This window comes from Typopeltis vanoorti, chromosome 16, assembly GCF_054136105.1.
Source record: "Typopeltis vanoorti isolate ZY-2024b chromosome 16, IOZ_Tvanoo_1.0, whole genome shotgun sequence".
Lineage (NCBI taxonomy): Eukaryota > Metazoa > Arthropoda > Arachnida > Uropygi > Thelyphonidae > Typopeltis > Typopeltis vanoorti.
The window spans coordinates 35249879-35267225 of NC_143564.1; the positions used below are offsets into that span (position 1 = coordinate 35249879).

Sequence of the window (17347 nt, forward strand, 5' to 3'; positions counted from 1 at the left end):
ACTTAGGCATTCTTATTTTCCTGAATTTTCATAAACTTTTTATTGCGATTTTAGGTTTATTTTAATTCATTGCTTCGGTTTTATGCGGTTTTAGAAAATTATGGAACATATCCCTGATTTTTCAACATAAGTTAGGCCTTTTTTATGCGATTTTTTATATGCGGTTTTCTGTGGAACATATCTACCGCATAAAAAGAGACCCGACTGTACTTGGTTTAATCCTTTATCCAAGTGTAAGCAAACAAAGTTTGCGCCTGAAGTATTTTCAGGACTGGGGCAACTTGTATAAGAAATCTAAGACTTCACATCACTTGCCTTAGTATTCCGTAATGCAAAGCACATCTCCTTGCGAACATGTATAATGCTATGCATTATGGGAAGGCTCACTACCCAGGCCGGTTTCGACCTTTATTGAGGTCTCTTCAGTGGGAGCCAGATCCAGATTTGATTCTAAGGTTGAAGTAATGCAGAAATCATATTTTCATATACGAGTTGCCAAAAGGTGTCACACCTTAATTATTAATTATGAAAATATGACTTCTGCATTACTTCAACCTTAGTATCACTTCTTGGTTTAGCTCCCACAAAGGTTGAAACCGGTATGTTTAGTGACCCTTCCCAAAATGCATAGCATTATACCTGTCTACAAGGTGCTTTGCATTATGGGATACTAAGGCAAGCGATGTGCAGTCTTAGCTTCCTTATTACAAGTTGCCCCAGTCCTGAAAATACTTAAGGCACCAACTTTGTTTGCTTACACTTGGATGAAGGATTAAACCAAGTATGTAATTTCTTGGTATTTTTAATTTATAGTATAACCAAGTGAAAAAACTTCCAACACCTTTCTCTAATCCAGATTAATTTAATAATAATGTGTGACACCTTTTGGTAACTTGTATATGAAAATATGACTTCTGCATTACTTCAACCTTAGAATCACCTCTGGGTCTTACGAGATCTTGGTTTTCGGCAATATACGTACTTTGGTTTTCTATCGTTTGTTTTTCACTTTCATTTATTTTACTAGTGCTAGTGGTGGTTTCATCCCCACTAACACTGGTTTCTTTTAATAAATATTAGAATTGCTGGTAATGCAGTTAGTATCTGCATTACGGGATTACTTTTAGCGGCATCACGGCTATCATTTATAGTAGCTCAAACAAATATTTGCTGGTGGTGTAGAATTATTTCTGTATCACGAGATTATTTTATTCTCAGTCTTACGACTGAAAGTTTTTTCCTTCCAATTAAAAGCAGAGGTTATAGTCTTTTTCACACTTCAGATAATGGTACCAATTCCTCCAAGGTTGTGAACTCTAGGAATTGAAATTCCTGGATGTGAAGAAGCGAGATGGGTAACTAAGGTTTTAAAAGAGATAGTTGGAGCAAACAAGATTTATTCTTTCAACCCTTAACTGTAGTTAAAGATGTGATGTGGAAACAAGGGACAAACTATTACAGGGTTTTACTTTTGAAGGCAGCACAGATATTCCTGTAATGGTCGGGAGCCAGGTAAAAACAGTAAAAATCGAAAGATTTCCGATGGAATATATAGAGAATAGTAATGAAATTCTTATACAGACATTTTCAAAATGGGGTAAGATTAGTAATATACGAAAAGGTTTGTCAAGTGAACATCCAAATTGTTTTTCTGGTGATGTTGCCTTCACAATGGATATGAAGACGCCCGTACCAAATTTTGTCAACATCAGTACAACCTGAGTTATGGTAAACTATCCCAGAGTACAACATTAATGCGTGTGTTGCAGTTCATACAATCACTTAGGTGGTAAGTGTCCTAAATTTAAATGTTTCAACTAAATTTTGCATTTTCACCCTGTGAAAATGCGAAAGTTCTGAACACCGCGTTAACACGTGCCCTTTTAGAACTTTCTCGAAAGAGTGGGAGCTCCTGTAGAGCCAATTAGAACACCATATATATCAGAGAGGCATAACGAAGAGTTCCCGGATCTTCCAATTCAGTCTAGTAAATAATGCGCTTTTAAGCAACTACGCTTGGTAAAGTCACAAAAAGTGACTTTTTGTGATTTTAAATCAGTTAGAAATTAGCCCCAAAATTCCAGGAGCAACTTTTCCAGTCAAATACTGATGGAACATCAGTTGAAATTACCAATAATGAACCTAAAATAACAACTGAACAGGTATAAAATGAAATGCAAAAACATTCAACTGTTCTACAAGGAGAAACTGGAGAAGAAACAGAAAAGCAAGTAAGACAACTGAAAGAACTTAATATGTAGACAAGATCATAAAAGGAAAGACAAATTAATAAAAAAAATTGAAGATAAAAAAAAATAAAGAACTACAACTAAAAGAAAAAGAAGTAATAAAAAATGTAAAGATGGAGAAGACTGTGGATCATCAAATGAAAAATCTTCAGGATCAGAAGTGTTTATGGATTATAAAGAGCCAACTCATGCTAATAAAGAGAAAGCAAGAGATACAATTAAAGAAAATATAATAAAGTTTCTGATTCAAAGTTTTCTCAGTACTGTTATCATCTACATGAAAAGAAAATAACTAGTTGCCAAATCAAAAATGATAGCCATGGAATTGAAGTAATGGAAAGCAACTGTAAAAAACTGGAAAACAGTTTAAAAGAAGCAGTTTACACAATTGCTTCTTCACAGATTGAAGACCTCATCGGGTTCATCCAAAATTTAGAAGTTAAAGACTTACCAGTGACACTTCAATAATCATAGCATCTCCTTTCTACATTCCCCTCATTAAATGTTCAAGGATTCCATAGTCAAATTAAACAAGAAACTATATGGAAACTTATTGCTATGCTATAATATCAGGTTTCTGTTTCTCCAAGAAACATACTTTTGCAGATATAAAGATATAAAAAAGTTTAACAGATAGATATCCACTTCTTTCTTATTGGACTTTGGAAGATTTAACAGGGCTGGAGTAGGAGTTCTTATTCTTGCCCCCCCCCCCCCCTCCTTGGGTCATTCTGTAATATCCAAAGGGATGCAGAAGGGAGAATCTTGACAATAGATTGCAAAAAAAAAAAAAAAAATGGGGATGTGTAATAAGGTTTATAAATGTTTATGCTCCATCCAATGGAACAATTAGATGAAAATTCTTCCAGGAATTGAAGCCATATTTATATGGTGCCTACTACATCATAGCATTTGGAGACTGGAATTGTATTGAAAACCCCACATTAGACAAAATAGGAGGACACCCCAGGAGTGGAAAAGTGAGATATGCACAGTTAAAAACATGTATTGACAATGCTCAACTAGTAGACATATGAAGGATTCACAATCCTAATCTCCAGGCATACACATACATGAATCAAGGTATTGGTACTCGTATTGATCGAATTTATATCTCTTCTTCCCTTATAAATAGGATAATTCAGATAAAACATCTTGACATCAACATGTCAGATCATAATCCAGTTATACTTAAGTTCCACTGCATGGAAAAAGTAGAGATCTCTTCTGGACCATGGAGACTTCCACCAAATTTTTCATTGATCTTTTCAACTAAATTCCAGATCCTCTGTTTGAATTGAAATAATGTTACCCGGAATTGGAATATGTGGTTAAAATTCAAACAAGCAGTAAAGCACAGAATATGATGGAATGGGGAAAGGAACAGGCTTTCCTCAAAAGGAAAAAGTTGAAAGATCTGTATAAAGAGAGAAGCTGGTTTGTAACAAACCAATGCAATGGTATATAATGAAGTAACATCGTTAGAAACATTAACATAGAGATAGAACTGGAAAGGCTGAAACAAGTAGAAGAAAGAAATTTTAAGATAAGAATACAACAGCACTTTGCAGATAGCCCTTCAGCTGCATTCTTCAATAGACAATTTACAAAATTTTGCAAAGAAAGCACTATCACTCAAATCTGTGTTGATGGAGAAGACATGTCTATCACTAAAGACATCCTTGACTCCTTTCAGAAACACTACAAAAATCTGTTTGAAGACAATAGTACTGTTGGAAATTATAACTCTTGGAACATTAATAGCTTTCCTGTTTATATCCAAGATAGGCTTGACAGCCCCATTACAGCATCTGAAGTTACCACAGCCTATAAAGAATGCCAGACAAGAAAATCCCCAGGGCCTGATGGTCTAGGGCAGTGATGGCAAACCTATGACATGCGTGTCAGCACTGACACACTTGAGGGTTTCAGGTGACAACACACCTTGGATGTTGAAAAATATTGGTATTCTAGTGAAAAAACTGCGATAAATCATGTAAGATCGCTCTCAGTTAAGGCGAAGGTAGGTTTGTTCATTGAAAGAACTTACTGCCAGTAGTCAGCAACAGAAAAGTCATTAAATGTAAGGTAAGTTTGTAATTTCAGTTTATTAAATTCATTGTATAATATGAATTTATAGATTTTATATCAATGTCCTATTAAATAAATAGCCTAATATGATATAAGTCACCATCTATGATTATGTAGTTACATTTATAATGCATGTATGCAAGTGGCACATCAACAACGTATACCCTATTCGATCACAAAAGAAACGAAGATATTATGAAAGAATTAAACCAAGAACCAGTAAAAAAAAAATAAAAAAATATAAACATAAATGGATGGAACACGTTCAAAGAATGAAAACAGAAAGATTACCAAAACAAGCCTTAAAGTACAAGCCGTCAGGAAAAAGAAAACCAGGACGTCCTCTTAAACGATTCAACGATGCCTTCTAAGGCCGGAACAGGCCATGCTAGGCCTAAATTCTTGATATGTATGATGATGATGACATCAACAACGTCAATATTTACAAAAAAAAGTTTGACACACCTGGGTAAAAAGGTTCACCATCACTGATCTAGGGATAGAACTTTATTGTGAGGCCTGGGATTTTAATCTTCCCATTCTACTTACACTGTTTAATTCCTTTCTCTCATCAGGACACATACCAAGTGAATTTATAGCAAGCCATACTGTCCTCATTCCTGAACTCTAATAGAGATCACACCTTGATCAGCATCTAGAGACCTATTTCTCTATCTAATATTATAATCTAATACTATGCTATAAAATATTATAATCTAATTTCTTTCTATTCCACATCCTCCAGCAAATTGGTGTAGATAAAAAACTGCTATCTGTTATCAAAGGAGCCTATGCCAATTCAACCACCTTCCTCCTAGTTGATGGGCTCCTGTCATACCCAGTAAAAATTCAAAAAGGAGTCAAGCAATGTTGCCCTTTCAGTCCACTGCTCTTTGCATTGGTTCTTGAACCTTTCTTACAACAAGTCAACAATACACATGCTGTGCGAGGAATAACAGTTCCTTCAACTAAAAAGGAAAATAAGGTATTGGCATATGCTGATGATCTAGTCAGAACTTTGTAGGATAATCATTCCATATATATTTTTTTTTGGTATTTTGGAAAAATTCAGCAAAAGCAGCAGATTAATTATTAATGCAGACAAGACAAAATTAAAGGTTTATGGAAAGTGGGATCTTGAAGGCATTCCTTTTGGACTAACCCCTAAGAGAAAACCCCTTACTATACTTGGAATTCCCTTCTGCACTTAACCAATATTACCAGTCCAAGAACTTATATACAAGAACTTGGAAATGTTAGAAGACTGGAAAATAAGGTCGCTTTCCTTTTCTTCTAAAGCCATAGTATTCAAAACCATAATCTTTCCTGCTCAGTTGTACATAATAAATATTACAGACATCACAGAAGCCGAGGAAAATCAATTATATAGTAAACCTGTGCAATTTTTTTGGTCTAGCCGATACCAAGAAGTTAAAAAGGAATTTCTTCAACTATCAACGAAGTGGAGGGTTTGGACTTCCAGTCTTGAAATTCTGCTATTTAAGCAATACAGCTTCGAAAATCCATAAAATAGTGCAAACCAATCACACATGTGCAGACCTTTTGCGGTACTACTTGGGTTTTCATCTTCCCCTGTTTGGAGTTAATGATTATAAAGGTCCAAAAGCTGAGATTGTTCCTGAATACTACAACACTGTGCTTAACTCTAAGACTGCTAAAACACTCCAGAAATGACATTCTTTCCGTTAAAAAAAAAGTAAAATTTGGTATAAAGAAATCTTTAATCTCTTTTGCTGTGAAGTTCCACAGTTGGGTACTGACATCAATATTTTGTTTCATAATTTGATGAAGTTCCAAGGGTACCCTAACAGGAAGGATCGTGCTTGGAGAATTGCATATGGTCGCCTTCCAGTCAATGCCATCAAATGGAGGTACTTTAACATCGGAGATCCAATCTGTGATGACATCTGTTACCAATTGGAAACAGTAGAACATGCATTCTACAGCTGCCCTCTTGCTCTGCATATTTGGAACAGATTATGTAATGTGTTGGACATGCCACTAATTACAATGGAACAGGTTATTTTTTTACAATACCCACCACCTGTCAGCAATGGGAAGAGAATTTTGATTTTTATAATTAATGAATTAAAATACCATTTATGGAAGGTTAGAAAAAAAACATGGATTTAAAAACCAGCAATATGACATCCAAATGTTTCATAAGATTGTATTGTGGAAATTTTATTGTTCAGCCAGACGTTTTTTGTATTTAGAAAGAAGCATTCTAGGAGATATCAAATTTATCACTAGATGGTGTAGACCAGTGCTTCCCAAACTTCTGGATGTCAGGGCCCCCTTTGCAAAAATTAAAATATTTCACGGCCCCCTTCGGAAAAAAATCGTAATAGAGAGATATATTATTATAATATTTATTGTATTTATATTCAATACAAAACATACACAGCAAATATTGCAAAAATCAAATGCATATATTACATTTTTTCCTCTTACCGTTTGGTTCTGAAGATGATGTGGGCTGTTCTGGTAAAATATGAAATACTGTCCTTTTTTTTTGAGTCTGTTTCTGCTTCTTCTGATTGTTCATGAGATTTTTTTTATTTTTTTATCAGCCACTTATCCATCTCAGGGTTCAATTTTTTAATGTAGCATAGATCAAATAATATCACCACTTACCGATACTGGCACACCACAGACTGATAACATGAAATTAGTGAATACTACCTGAATAAGGGAATCCCCAGACCAGGAACATTTTTCTCTTTTGTGACTTTTCTCCCTTTACGGTAATTAAGCCTAACGCGAAACAGACAGCAAAGGCAGGTTATTAAAATGTGCATATGATTGGTGCGGTATTAACAAAAGATCGTGCAACTGAAAGATAAAAGCATGGCTGACAATTGAGTTGAAATGCTAACTCTCTTCAACCGAATTGCATATGCGAAACTGCCATAACATTCATTATATATATATATATATATATATATATTTCTTAGTTTTAACACTTTTATGAATTTTAACACGTTTAACACATTCGGTTGAATTTTATTGCTCCCTTGGGAAATCGAACTCACACACATCTAATTAATAACAATAGTTTTTAGTTAGATACTGTGTTTGCCCATGCAACATATGGTTTTGTTTCAGTCTATACAGCATAGTTTCTGTATGAGGGGACATGTGATTCATTAATTAGTGTGTTTTTATTCCAGTTGTCTCTAATTGCACTATTTGTTGAGAAATATATTACACAGACTCCTCATACCTTATTCACTGGCATAATAAAAGTACTTGTTTTTATTGCCTCTGCAGTATAGTGGCTGTTAGGGAGGGCGTGTTGTTTACCACTGCAAGCGAGTTACTATCTCCCCACATGAACTTGTTTAAGCTTTTTTTCATGTGTGAAGTATATGCGAAACTTTTATTGGTAACAGAAAACTAGCTCGGATGACAGTGATAATATAAAATGAGTTTTGATATGTATATAAAGTCAATATCAACAGTCCCTGATTACGAATGGTGTGATGAAAGGGACAGGAAGACCTGGAGAGCATTCGAAGTAAATACAATTAACCACTGCTTTGAAATGAAACATATGAATAAGCAATATTTACTAATATTCATTAAGCGCCGGAATACGCAGGAAGCAAAGTTTGTGAACCAACACCAATGTGTGAATTTTTCCATTAAAATATAAAAAACAACAAAAAAGAAATAATAAATAATAAAAGTTAAATACGTTTCTTTTAAAATAAAAAAAAATCTACTTAGTCTTAAAACATTTTAAATTTGTTTTCATTAAACCTATGGCCCCCAAGGGGGCCGCAGCTCACATTTTGGGAAGCGCTGGTGTAGACCACCCACATTATACAATATTCACCAGGGGGAAGATAAAATTCTGTCTATTCTTGCTATGAGAGATTTTTTTAAATAGTTCCATCCTCTTAATTCAATGTAGTCTTATAGTCAATTGCAGGGATGACTGGAGAGCAATCCCAGGAAGAGAAGGCCAACTCAAGGCAGTTAACCCAGATGGGGCTAACTACCTGGGTATCAGTCATCTTTCACTTTAGGTTCAATTGGTTTTTTGGTTGTTCATCTATATGAGATTAGTGATAAAGGAAAACTGATAGCCTTTGGCTATATGATGATATAAAAGAGCTGAGGCCTTGTCTCTCTTTCTCATGCTGTCTATCTGTCTTTTTTTCTCCTAATACTATCAGGCTCTCTTGCACTCCTATACTAACTACTCTAGGCCTATGATGGGTAACCCTTTACTTTTTCACCTCAATAAAGGTCGAAACCAGTCTAGGTAGTGCCCCTTCTCATAATGCATATTATACATGTCCACAAGGAGATGTGCTTTGCATTGTGAGATACTAAGGCAAGTGATGTGAAGTCTTGGTTTCCTTATACGAGTTGCCCCAGTCCTGAAAATACTTCAAGTGCAAACTTTGTTTGCTTGCACTTGGATAAAGGATTAAACCAAGTATATAATTTCTTGGTATCTTTAATTTATATTCTAATTGCATAATCTGATTTTAATGTTTCACACTCCCAGCACTTTGAGATTCCCAGTCACAATGATGAGCAATTTACATCATCAAATTTCTGACATATATCCTCAGGGAGTGTACAGGATCTTATGATAGTACTACATGAAAAAGTTACATCTTTACAAACATCCTATAAACAATTTTCTTCCAGATTAGCCTGTTATCTGTCAAATTCTAATATTATCACATCTTATATTTCTGTCTTCTAAGGTACATTTTACTGTATCATTCTGCCTACTCTTGGTCTTGATAGTACTACATGAAAAAGTTACATCTTTACAAACATCCTATAAACAATTTTCTTCCAGATTAGCCTGTTATCTGTCAAATTCTAATATTATCACATCTTATATTTCTGTCTTCTAAGGTACATTTTACTGTATCATTCTGCCTATCTTGGTCTTCCTCCAGGTCTTTTTCTTCCATCCTGGCATAGAACACTTGTTTAGCTAATCTTTCCTCTCCCATTCTGTTTAAGTGGCCATACTACCTGAGATGAGCTTTATGAATTCCTGAATGCTTACCAGTTTACTTCACGTTTAAATGTTTATATCTTTTTGAATGTTTGAATATTTTCATTCATTTGGACAGTTTTTCTATGTAACATTTTTTAAGCTTTTGAGGAACATCTCCATATAGAATACAATCATAAACTCTTAATTTCAGTATGCACTACATATTTTATAATTTCTAACAAGAATAATTTTAAATTAAAACTGAAATATGTATTTCTATTTGATGAAATGCAATGATAGGTGTGATTTTTTTTCTTTTTTCTAGGTCTGCACACATTAGGTATATTTAGGGTTAGCAGCTCAAAAAAGAGAGTGCGGCAGGTATGTTAGTATCCTATATACGAGTAATTGTGAAATTGTGTATATTTCACAATTACTTATTTGTAATTGTGAAATATATACACTTATTAAAGATAAATATAGTTCTTATTTTGTATTATATTCCAACTTTTCTTACCATTTGTAATGTAATTAAAATATTATTAAACTGAATAAATATTTAATAAATTGAAGATGAAGTTGAACACATTAGAATTAAAAAAGGGCATTGTGCTAGTAATACTAACGAAATATTGATATTTATGAATAATTTTCAACTGAGTAATGGTTATCATCTAATGTGTATAGATTCTCTGTACATCTTAGGGATATACTAATATATAACTAGTCATCTCTTGCATTCGCATGAGGGTCAAAGCCAAATAACAGAGGATACCTCTGCATTGCTTTTAAGGAATGTGGAGAACCGACTGCAGCTTCTGACCTAATGTCCAATCCTCATCTTCACATGGTGCATCTCCATTAGTAGATATCCAATGGATACTGGGTGAACTATTGGGTTGGCAATTTGGCACTTAGCTGACCAAATTGTACTTCTCTGTTGGCTTAAACCACAAGTATAATAATGATAACTAATAATTAAGGAATTGACAGCGTACACTAGAAATATAAATTAAATAAACTTTAATATATACTTTCCGATATTTCGGCAAACGTCACGTTGCCATCTTCTTGGGAACTTAATACAAAGACAAGTGCACGCAAGTACTACATAACAACAAATGAGAACCGAAGCTAGGAAGCTACCGTTTTCCTAAAGTCCTGATGGTGCCCTCTGGCAGGCTATATTGGTAGTTCTTGGCCTTTGGGCTGAAGTTCTTCTGATAAATGTTTCCCAAATTTGGGGCAGTCTCATGCATCCAAATTTGTTGAGGTTTGGCATGTTCCTAAGGGCTGAGGCTGATTCCATGAATAGTCTTTCATATTTGAACTTGCTGCGGTGTTTTACTGTGGCTTTCTTCCATCTTATTCTGTGGCGAGTATCCAGAGCATGGTCTGCAAGCCCTGAGCGGCTGTACTGGTGAAATCGGATGTAATCCTTGTGTTCTGAGATTCTGATATTTGCTGTCCTGCCTGTTTGGCCAAAGTAGGACAATTTACAGCTTCAAGGGACCTGGTATACACCAAGTAGGTCTAGGGGAAGTGGTTGGTCTTTAGTGGAGCGGAGAAGGGATGCCAATTTTCTATATGATCTGTAACAAGTGGTCAAGTCATGTTTTTTTAAGATTATGTTGATTTTTTCTGAGGTGTCTCGGATGTAGGGAATGGTGATGGATTTAGAATAATCTTTTTTGTGAACGGGGGGGGGGTGAAGGTGGGTTGTGGATAACTGGTTTAAGTATTTTTTGGATTTTTTTTGGGGGGGGGATAGCCATTGGCTGAGAAATTGTCACGGATGTGATTTAGTTCAGTGTTTAGGGCTTGATCATTTGAACAGATTATTTTTGCCCTGTTGAATAGTGTTTTAATAACTCCATATTGTTGTGAGTGGGGGTGATGGGATTGTTGGTGAATGTATCTGCCGCTATGGGTGGGTTTTCTATAAACTGAGAAAACCAAGATTCCATCAGGTTGCAGGTGACTAGTGTGTCTAGGAAGAGGAGGTTATTGTTTTTCTCTTTTTTTTTCCAGGGTGAACTTGATTCTAGGGCGTTGGTTGTTTAAGTGTGTTAGGAAGGAGAGGAGTGAATCCGGGCCATGTGGCCAAATAGCGAACACATCATCAACGTAGCGAAGCCATATGGTAGGTTTTTGTGGGGCTGAGTTTAAAGCTTTCTCTTCAAAAGTCTCCATAAAGAAGTTGGCCAAAGGTGGAGAAAGTGGTGAACCCATGGCTGTCCCCTCTATCTGTTTGGTTTGTAGAATTTTTCCTGCCAAACGAAATAGCCTGAGTTCGTTGTAAACTGAAATAGCGCTGAGATATTGGGAGGAAATTTAGCTTGGATTAGCTCTAAGGTTTCTTTGAGGGGGACATTCATGAATCAGGAGGAGATGTCAAAACTGACCATTATGTCATTATGTTGGAGTGTAAGGTTTTCTATACTGGCTTTGAAGTGGGATGAGTTTTTTATGTGTGATGGTGTGTTGCCAGTATACTGTGAGAGCGCTTTGGCTAAATGATTGGCTAGTTTGTAAGTGGAGGAATCATTGCCATTCACTATGGGACGTAATGGCACATTTTCTCTATGTATTTTTGGGAGCCCATATATGCAGGGGGGGATCTAGAGTTATATGGTTTTAGTCTGTTGGTAATCTCCACAGGCCAAGAAGTGACCTTCTTAAGGAGCCTGTGGAGTTTTCTAATTTGAGAGTTGGCGCAGGATTGTATTCAATAGGGAGGTAAGTGGCTCGATCTAATAGTACTTTAAACTTACCTGTGTAGTCATTAATATTGATTACCACAGTGGCGTTCCCCTTATCTGCTTTGGTGATCACTATTTCTTTGTTTTTCTTCAATTCTTGTGACTTGTATTCACTAATGGATATGTTGGTTTTTGGAGGTTTTGCTTTTGTGAGAACACAGGCTACATCCAATCTAATATCGTTGCCGATGTGGTTTGGAAAGTGGTGGATCCCGTGTTCAATTTGGATCATTAATCCCTCGGCCAGTAATTTCTTAGGAGCAATGGTGAAATTGTGACCACGTGACAGATCGTTGAGTGCTTCAGGTTTCAAGATAACTGAAGAAAGGTTAACTACAGTGTTGGTTTGTAGTTTAGGTTTGGACGCCGAGTTCTTTATTAATTTATCAAACTTGTTGATATGTCGGCTCCGTATTCGTTTGAATTCTTTATTAGCCGCCATACACGAGACGTCATGTAGGACTGACCAAAGCTCGTGATTAAGCGTACTTGAAAGCTCATTTTCTAGCGCTAAAATAGCTCTGTTTATGTCGGCTAGGGAACCGCCAAGCATTTAGCCAAAGCACTCTCACACTATACTGGCAACACACCATCACACAAAAAACTCAGCCCACTTCAAAGCCAGTATAGAAAACCTTACACTCCAACATAATGACATAATGGTTAGTTTTGATGTCTCCTCCTTATTCACGAATGTCCCCCTCAAAGAAACCTTAGAGCTAATCCAAGCTAAATTTCCTCCCGATAGCTCAGCCCTATTTCAGTTTACAATGAACTCAGGCTATTTCGCTTGGCAGGAAAAATTCTACAAACAGATAGAGGGGACAGCCATGGGTTCACCACTTTCCCCACCCTTGGCCAACTTCTTTATGGAGACTTTTGAAGAAAAAGCCTTAAACTCAGCCCCACAAAAACCTACCACATTGATGATGTGTTCGCTATTTGGCCACATGGCCCGGATTCACTCCTCTCCTTCCTAACACACTTAAACAACCAGCACCCTAGAACCAAGTTCGCCCTGGAAAAAGAGAAAAACAATAACCTCCCCTTCCTAGACACACTAGTCACCCACCAACCTGATGGAACCTTGGTTTTCTCAGTTTATAGAAAACTCACCCATACAGGCAGATACATTCAACAACAATCCCATCATCCCCACTCACAACAATATGGAGTTATTAAGACACTATTCAACAGGGCAAAAATAATCTGTTCAAATGATCAAGCCCTAAACACTGAACTAAATCACATCCGTGACACTTTCTTAGCCAATGGCTACCCCCCCCCCCCCCAAAAAAATCCCAAAAATACTTAAACCAATTATCCACAACCCACCTTCTCCCCCCCCATTCACAAGAAAGTTTACTCTAAATCCATCACCATTCCCTACAGCCGAGGCACCTCGGAAAAAATCAACAAAATCTTAAAAAAACATGACTTGACCACTTGTTACAGACCATATAGAAAATTGGCATCCCTTATCTGCTCCACTAAAGACCAACCACTTCACCTAGACCTACCTGGTGTATACCAGATCCCTTGCAGCTGTAAATTGTCCTACTTTGGCCAAACAGGCAGGACAGCAAATATCAGAATCTCAGAACACAAGGATTACATCCAATTTCACCAGTACAGCCACACTGGGCTTGCAGAACATGCTCTGGATACTCGCCACAGAATAAGATGGAAGAAAGCCACAGTAATACACTGCAGCAAGTTCAAATATGAAAGACTATTCATGGAATCAGCCTCAGCCCTTAGGAACATGCCAAACCTCAACAAATTTGGATGCATGAGACTGCCCCAAATTTGGGAAACATTTATCAGTAGAACTTCAGCCCAAAGGCCATGAACTGCCAATATAGCCCACAAGGGGGGGGGGGAACCATCAGGACTTTAGGGGAAAAGGTAGCTTTCTAGCTTCGGTTCTCATTTGCTGTTATGTAGTACTTGCATGCACTTGTCTTTGTATTAAGTTCCCAAGAAGATGGCAATGTGACGTTTGCTGAAATATCGGAAAGTATATATTAAAGTTTATTTAATTTATATTTCTAGTGTGCGCTGTCAATTCCTTAATTATTAGTTATCATGTTTAACCTGCGTGTAAGCCTCTCTACAAGAATAAACCACAAGTAATATAATCGTACAAGATGATGAAATTTCATGCTCATTGGGGCATCACCCCGTTAAAACAGGTGAAATCTTAATAAATAATAAGTATAGAATGTTATCTTCAGGCAATAATGAAGTTATGTGGGCAAACTTCAAAATGGGAAAATGGACAATGAAACTTGTTTTTCTCTATAGCATCACAGAAGCTTCTCCTAAGGAAGAAGTGGAAAAATTTTTTGAGGCACTAGAACAGGAAGTTGATATAAAGAAATGGAAAAAGTGGTAATTGTTGGAGATCCAAACAGCAGAGTAAGAAATGAATCCTACCTGGCATATAGAAATGTTTTGGGAAAATTTGAAGAAAAGGGCAAGGCTAATAATGGTAATATCTGCTGGATTTCTCCTCAGGACATGGACTAGATCAGTGGTTCCCACACATTTTCGATTCTTGGCACCCTTGCTGAATTCAGGTTTTCCCAAGGCGCCCATGTTGAATTCTAACAAGTACACTTTGTGAAATAGCGAAAAATTTTTTTAATTAAAGGGTTAGGTTAAAAATAAATAAAACACATATTTAAGATCACAAAAAAAAAAGTAATTGAACAAATTTAACTAATTATCATTAGTGGGATGGATGAGCCTGTTGATCACTGCACATTTTCTCAAATCTTGGAATCAAACTGGACACAGCCACCCTCATGTCCTTCTCCACATTGATTTTCGCACGATACTCAGTTTTTGTCACAGCAACCGCCGAAAATCCAGCTTTGCACAAATAAGAAGTTGCAAATGGAATTAAAATTCTCTGAGCTTTTTCACTCAGAAGGGGATATTCATCTTTAACTGATATCCATAATTCAGTTAATTCCATGCTGCTAAATTTTGTTTTCAATGTATTGTCGCAAGACAACTCAATAAGATTCTCTTCTTTTGCAGCAGTAAATTCTGATGGAGCACTGGCATTAAATGGATCTTGAATCCATGCAAATTTATCGATATTACCATTTTGAAAATATTTTTCAAACCAGGTGATAAGCTGTGATAAGTGTTCTTCAAAAATGGATTTCATATCTCGAGAGAAATCAACTCCATTGGAGGTCAAAAACTGTTGCAATAAGGGGAAACATTCTTTGCCTCCGTCTTCATTTATTTTTCTTTTCCATAGTTTTAGTTTTTTTATAAAAGCTAAAATTTTCTCAATCGACTAAAAGGTGTATGTTGCATCCCAGCAGGGAGAGATTCAGAGCATTCATCTTTTCAAAAATATCACATACGCATGCTAGTTTTACCAAAAAATCTTCATTCACAAAATTTTCAGTATACTTGTGGTCTTCCTCTTTAAGAAAAATATAAATTTCCTGTCACAGTTCAAATGTACGAGACAAAACATCACAAGAGAGCCATCGTGAAGTGCTGTAATACAACAAATACGTGTGCTGGGATCCCATATCCTCACATAGTTTTTTGAAAAACCTTGCCTTCAACAGCAGAGTTTTTATAAAGTTTACTACATTCACTACATATTCTAAGACCTGGTTCAATGTAGGACTCAGATATTTTGACGCAAGTGCTTCTCTGTGAATAACGCAACGGGTTCACAGTGCATCAGAGGCTTTGCTTCAAATAAGTGCCTGCAATCCTCCATAACAGCTGGACATAGAGCGAGTATCATCAGTACAGACACCAACACACTTAGTCCACTTCAAATTATTTTCGGATATAAAAGTATCAAGGATCTCGAACAAGTCTTGAGCCTTAGCACAAGCGGTGATACTTTTACAAAAGAGAAGGTCTTTTACAATGTTATTACCATCTATAAACCGTACATAGCAAATCAAGTGAGCAGCATCATTATTATTATCTATGGCCTCATCCAGCTGCAACCCAAATTCCTTCCCTTTTATTTTTTCAATTAATTGATCATTGAGGTCCTCCGCTATGTGCTGTATTCTGCGACTGATGGTGTTATTGGACAGAGGCACTTTTGAAAGCAGCTTCCCAGCAGACTCACTGATCATTATGTTCACCATATCTACAGCAGCCCATAGAATGAGTTCTTCTGCGATGGTATGAGGCTTCTTATATTTTGTGATTCTATGTGTGCCACCTTGTAAGATGCTAGCAAAGCATTGCTTAGTATTGACGCCTGCTTATAAAAACTACCTTTTTGTTGATTTAACTCTTTTAATTTTCTGGTAAAGTAGTCACGAGATGTACTAACCATGCTGGGATGATTGGTTTCTAAATGGTGTTTCAACTTAGTTGGTAGCATGCACTCTAGTGCCCAAGCTGTAATACACAGTACACACTGCGGCCTCCCTTCACCATTGATTTCTGTCGACGTAAAACCAAAGTCCAAATAACTGTCATCATATTTTCAATATTTACACTTCTTCACACTCTTGACACTATTTCAAGGTGTGTCTTCTTTATTTTCTCTCTCACAACGTTTATTATTGTTTAGTAAAAACCGATCCATTTTTAAAAATACATATGAGACGAAATACTTCAAAAACTTTACTTGACTAAATCACAACAATATTCAGTTGATACAATCTCTTAAAACTAATTCAACACTAAGACCGTTTGAAACTGACAGCTATTTATATACGAACACAAATTACCGAGAAACTGCTAAAACATTCGAGAAACTTAATTATTGTAGAGCACCATCTAGTAACCATTTGTAGAGGCTTCTGCAAACAGTTGTAACTAAATGAGTTACTGGTTTGCACCAGGTCCGCTAGATGTCGCGTCCTATCACATTGGATTGAAAATGGAAATAAAATAGTAATAGTAATATAATAGGTAGATAGGGAGATGAAGTTCAGAGGACACATTGCTAAGGTGTCCAAGATTGCACATAGGATTACTTGGTTGTTGAGGAACACACTGACATCCAGAGATAAAGAGGTTATTATTCCCCTTTATAAAGCATTGATACTTCCACATTTGGATTACTGTGCTCAGGTCTGGTCACCTGGATTCCTTGGAGATGAGGAGGCTGTGGAGAGGGTTCAGAGAAGAGTGACCAAGTTGGTGAGTGATATAAAAAATGCTCCCTACATTGATAGATTGAGAGCTTGTGGATTGCAGAGATTGGTTGATAGGTGAAGAAGAGGGGATATGATAGAAACATT

The 17347-nt window shown here is 36.4% G+C and overlaps 1 protein-coding gene across 1 annotated transcript in view; it reads left to right on the top strand.

The window, feature by feature from the left end:
• The window catches only part of RhoGAP102A (Rho GTPase activating protein at 102A), a 382252-nt gene that overhangs the window by 229504 nt on the left and 135401 nt on the right, over positions 1 to 17347 (top strand). The window contains exon 7 of the mRNA XM_090406360.1: positions 9659 to 9714. Within this exon, the coding sequence (XP_090262486.1) occupies positions 9659 to 9714 (56 nt within the window). The remainder of the gene's footprint in view (positions 1 to 9658; positions 9715 to 17347) is intronic.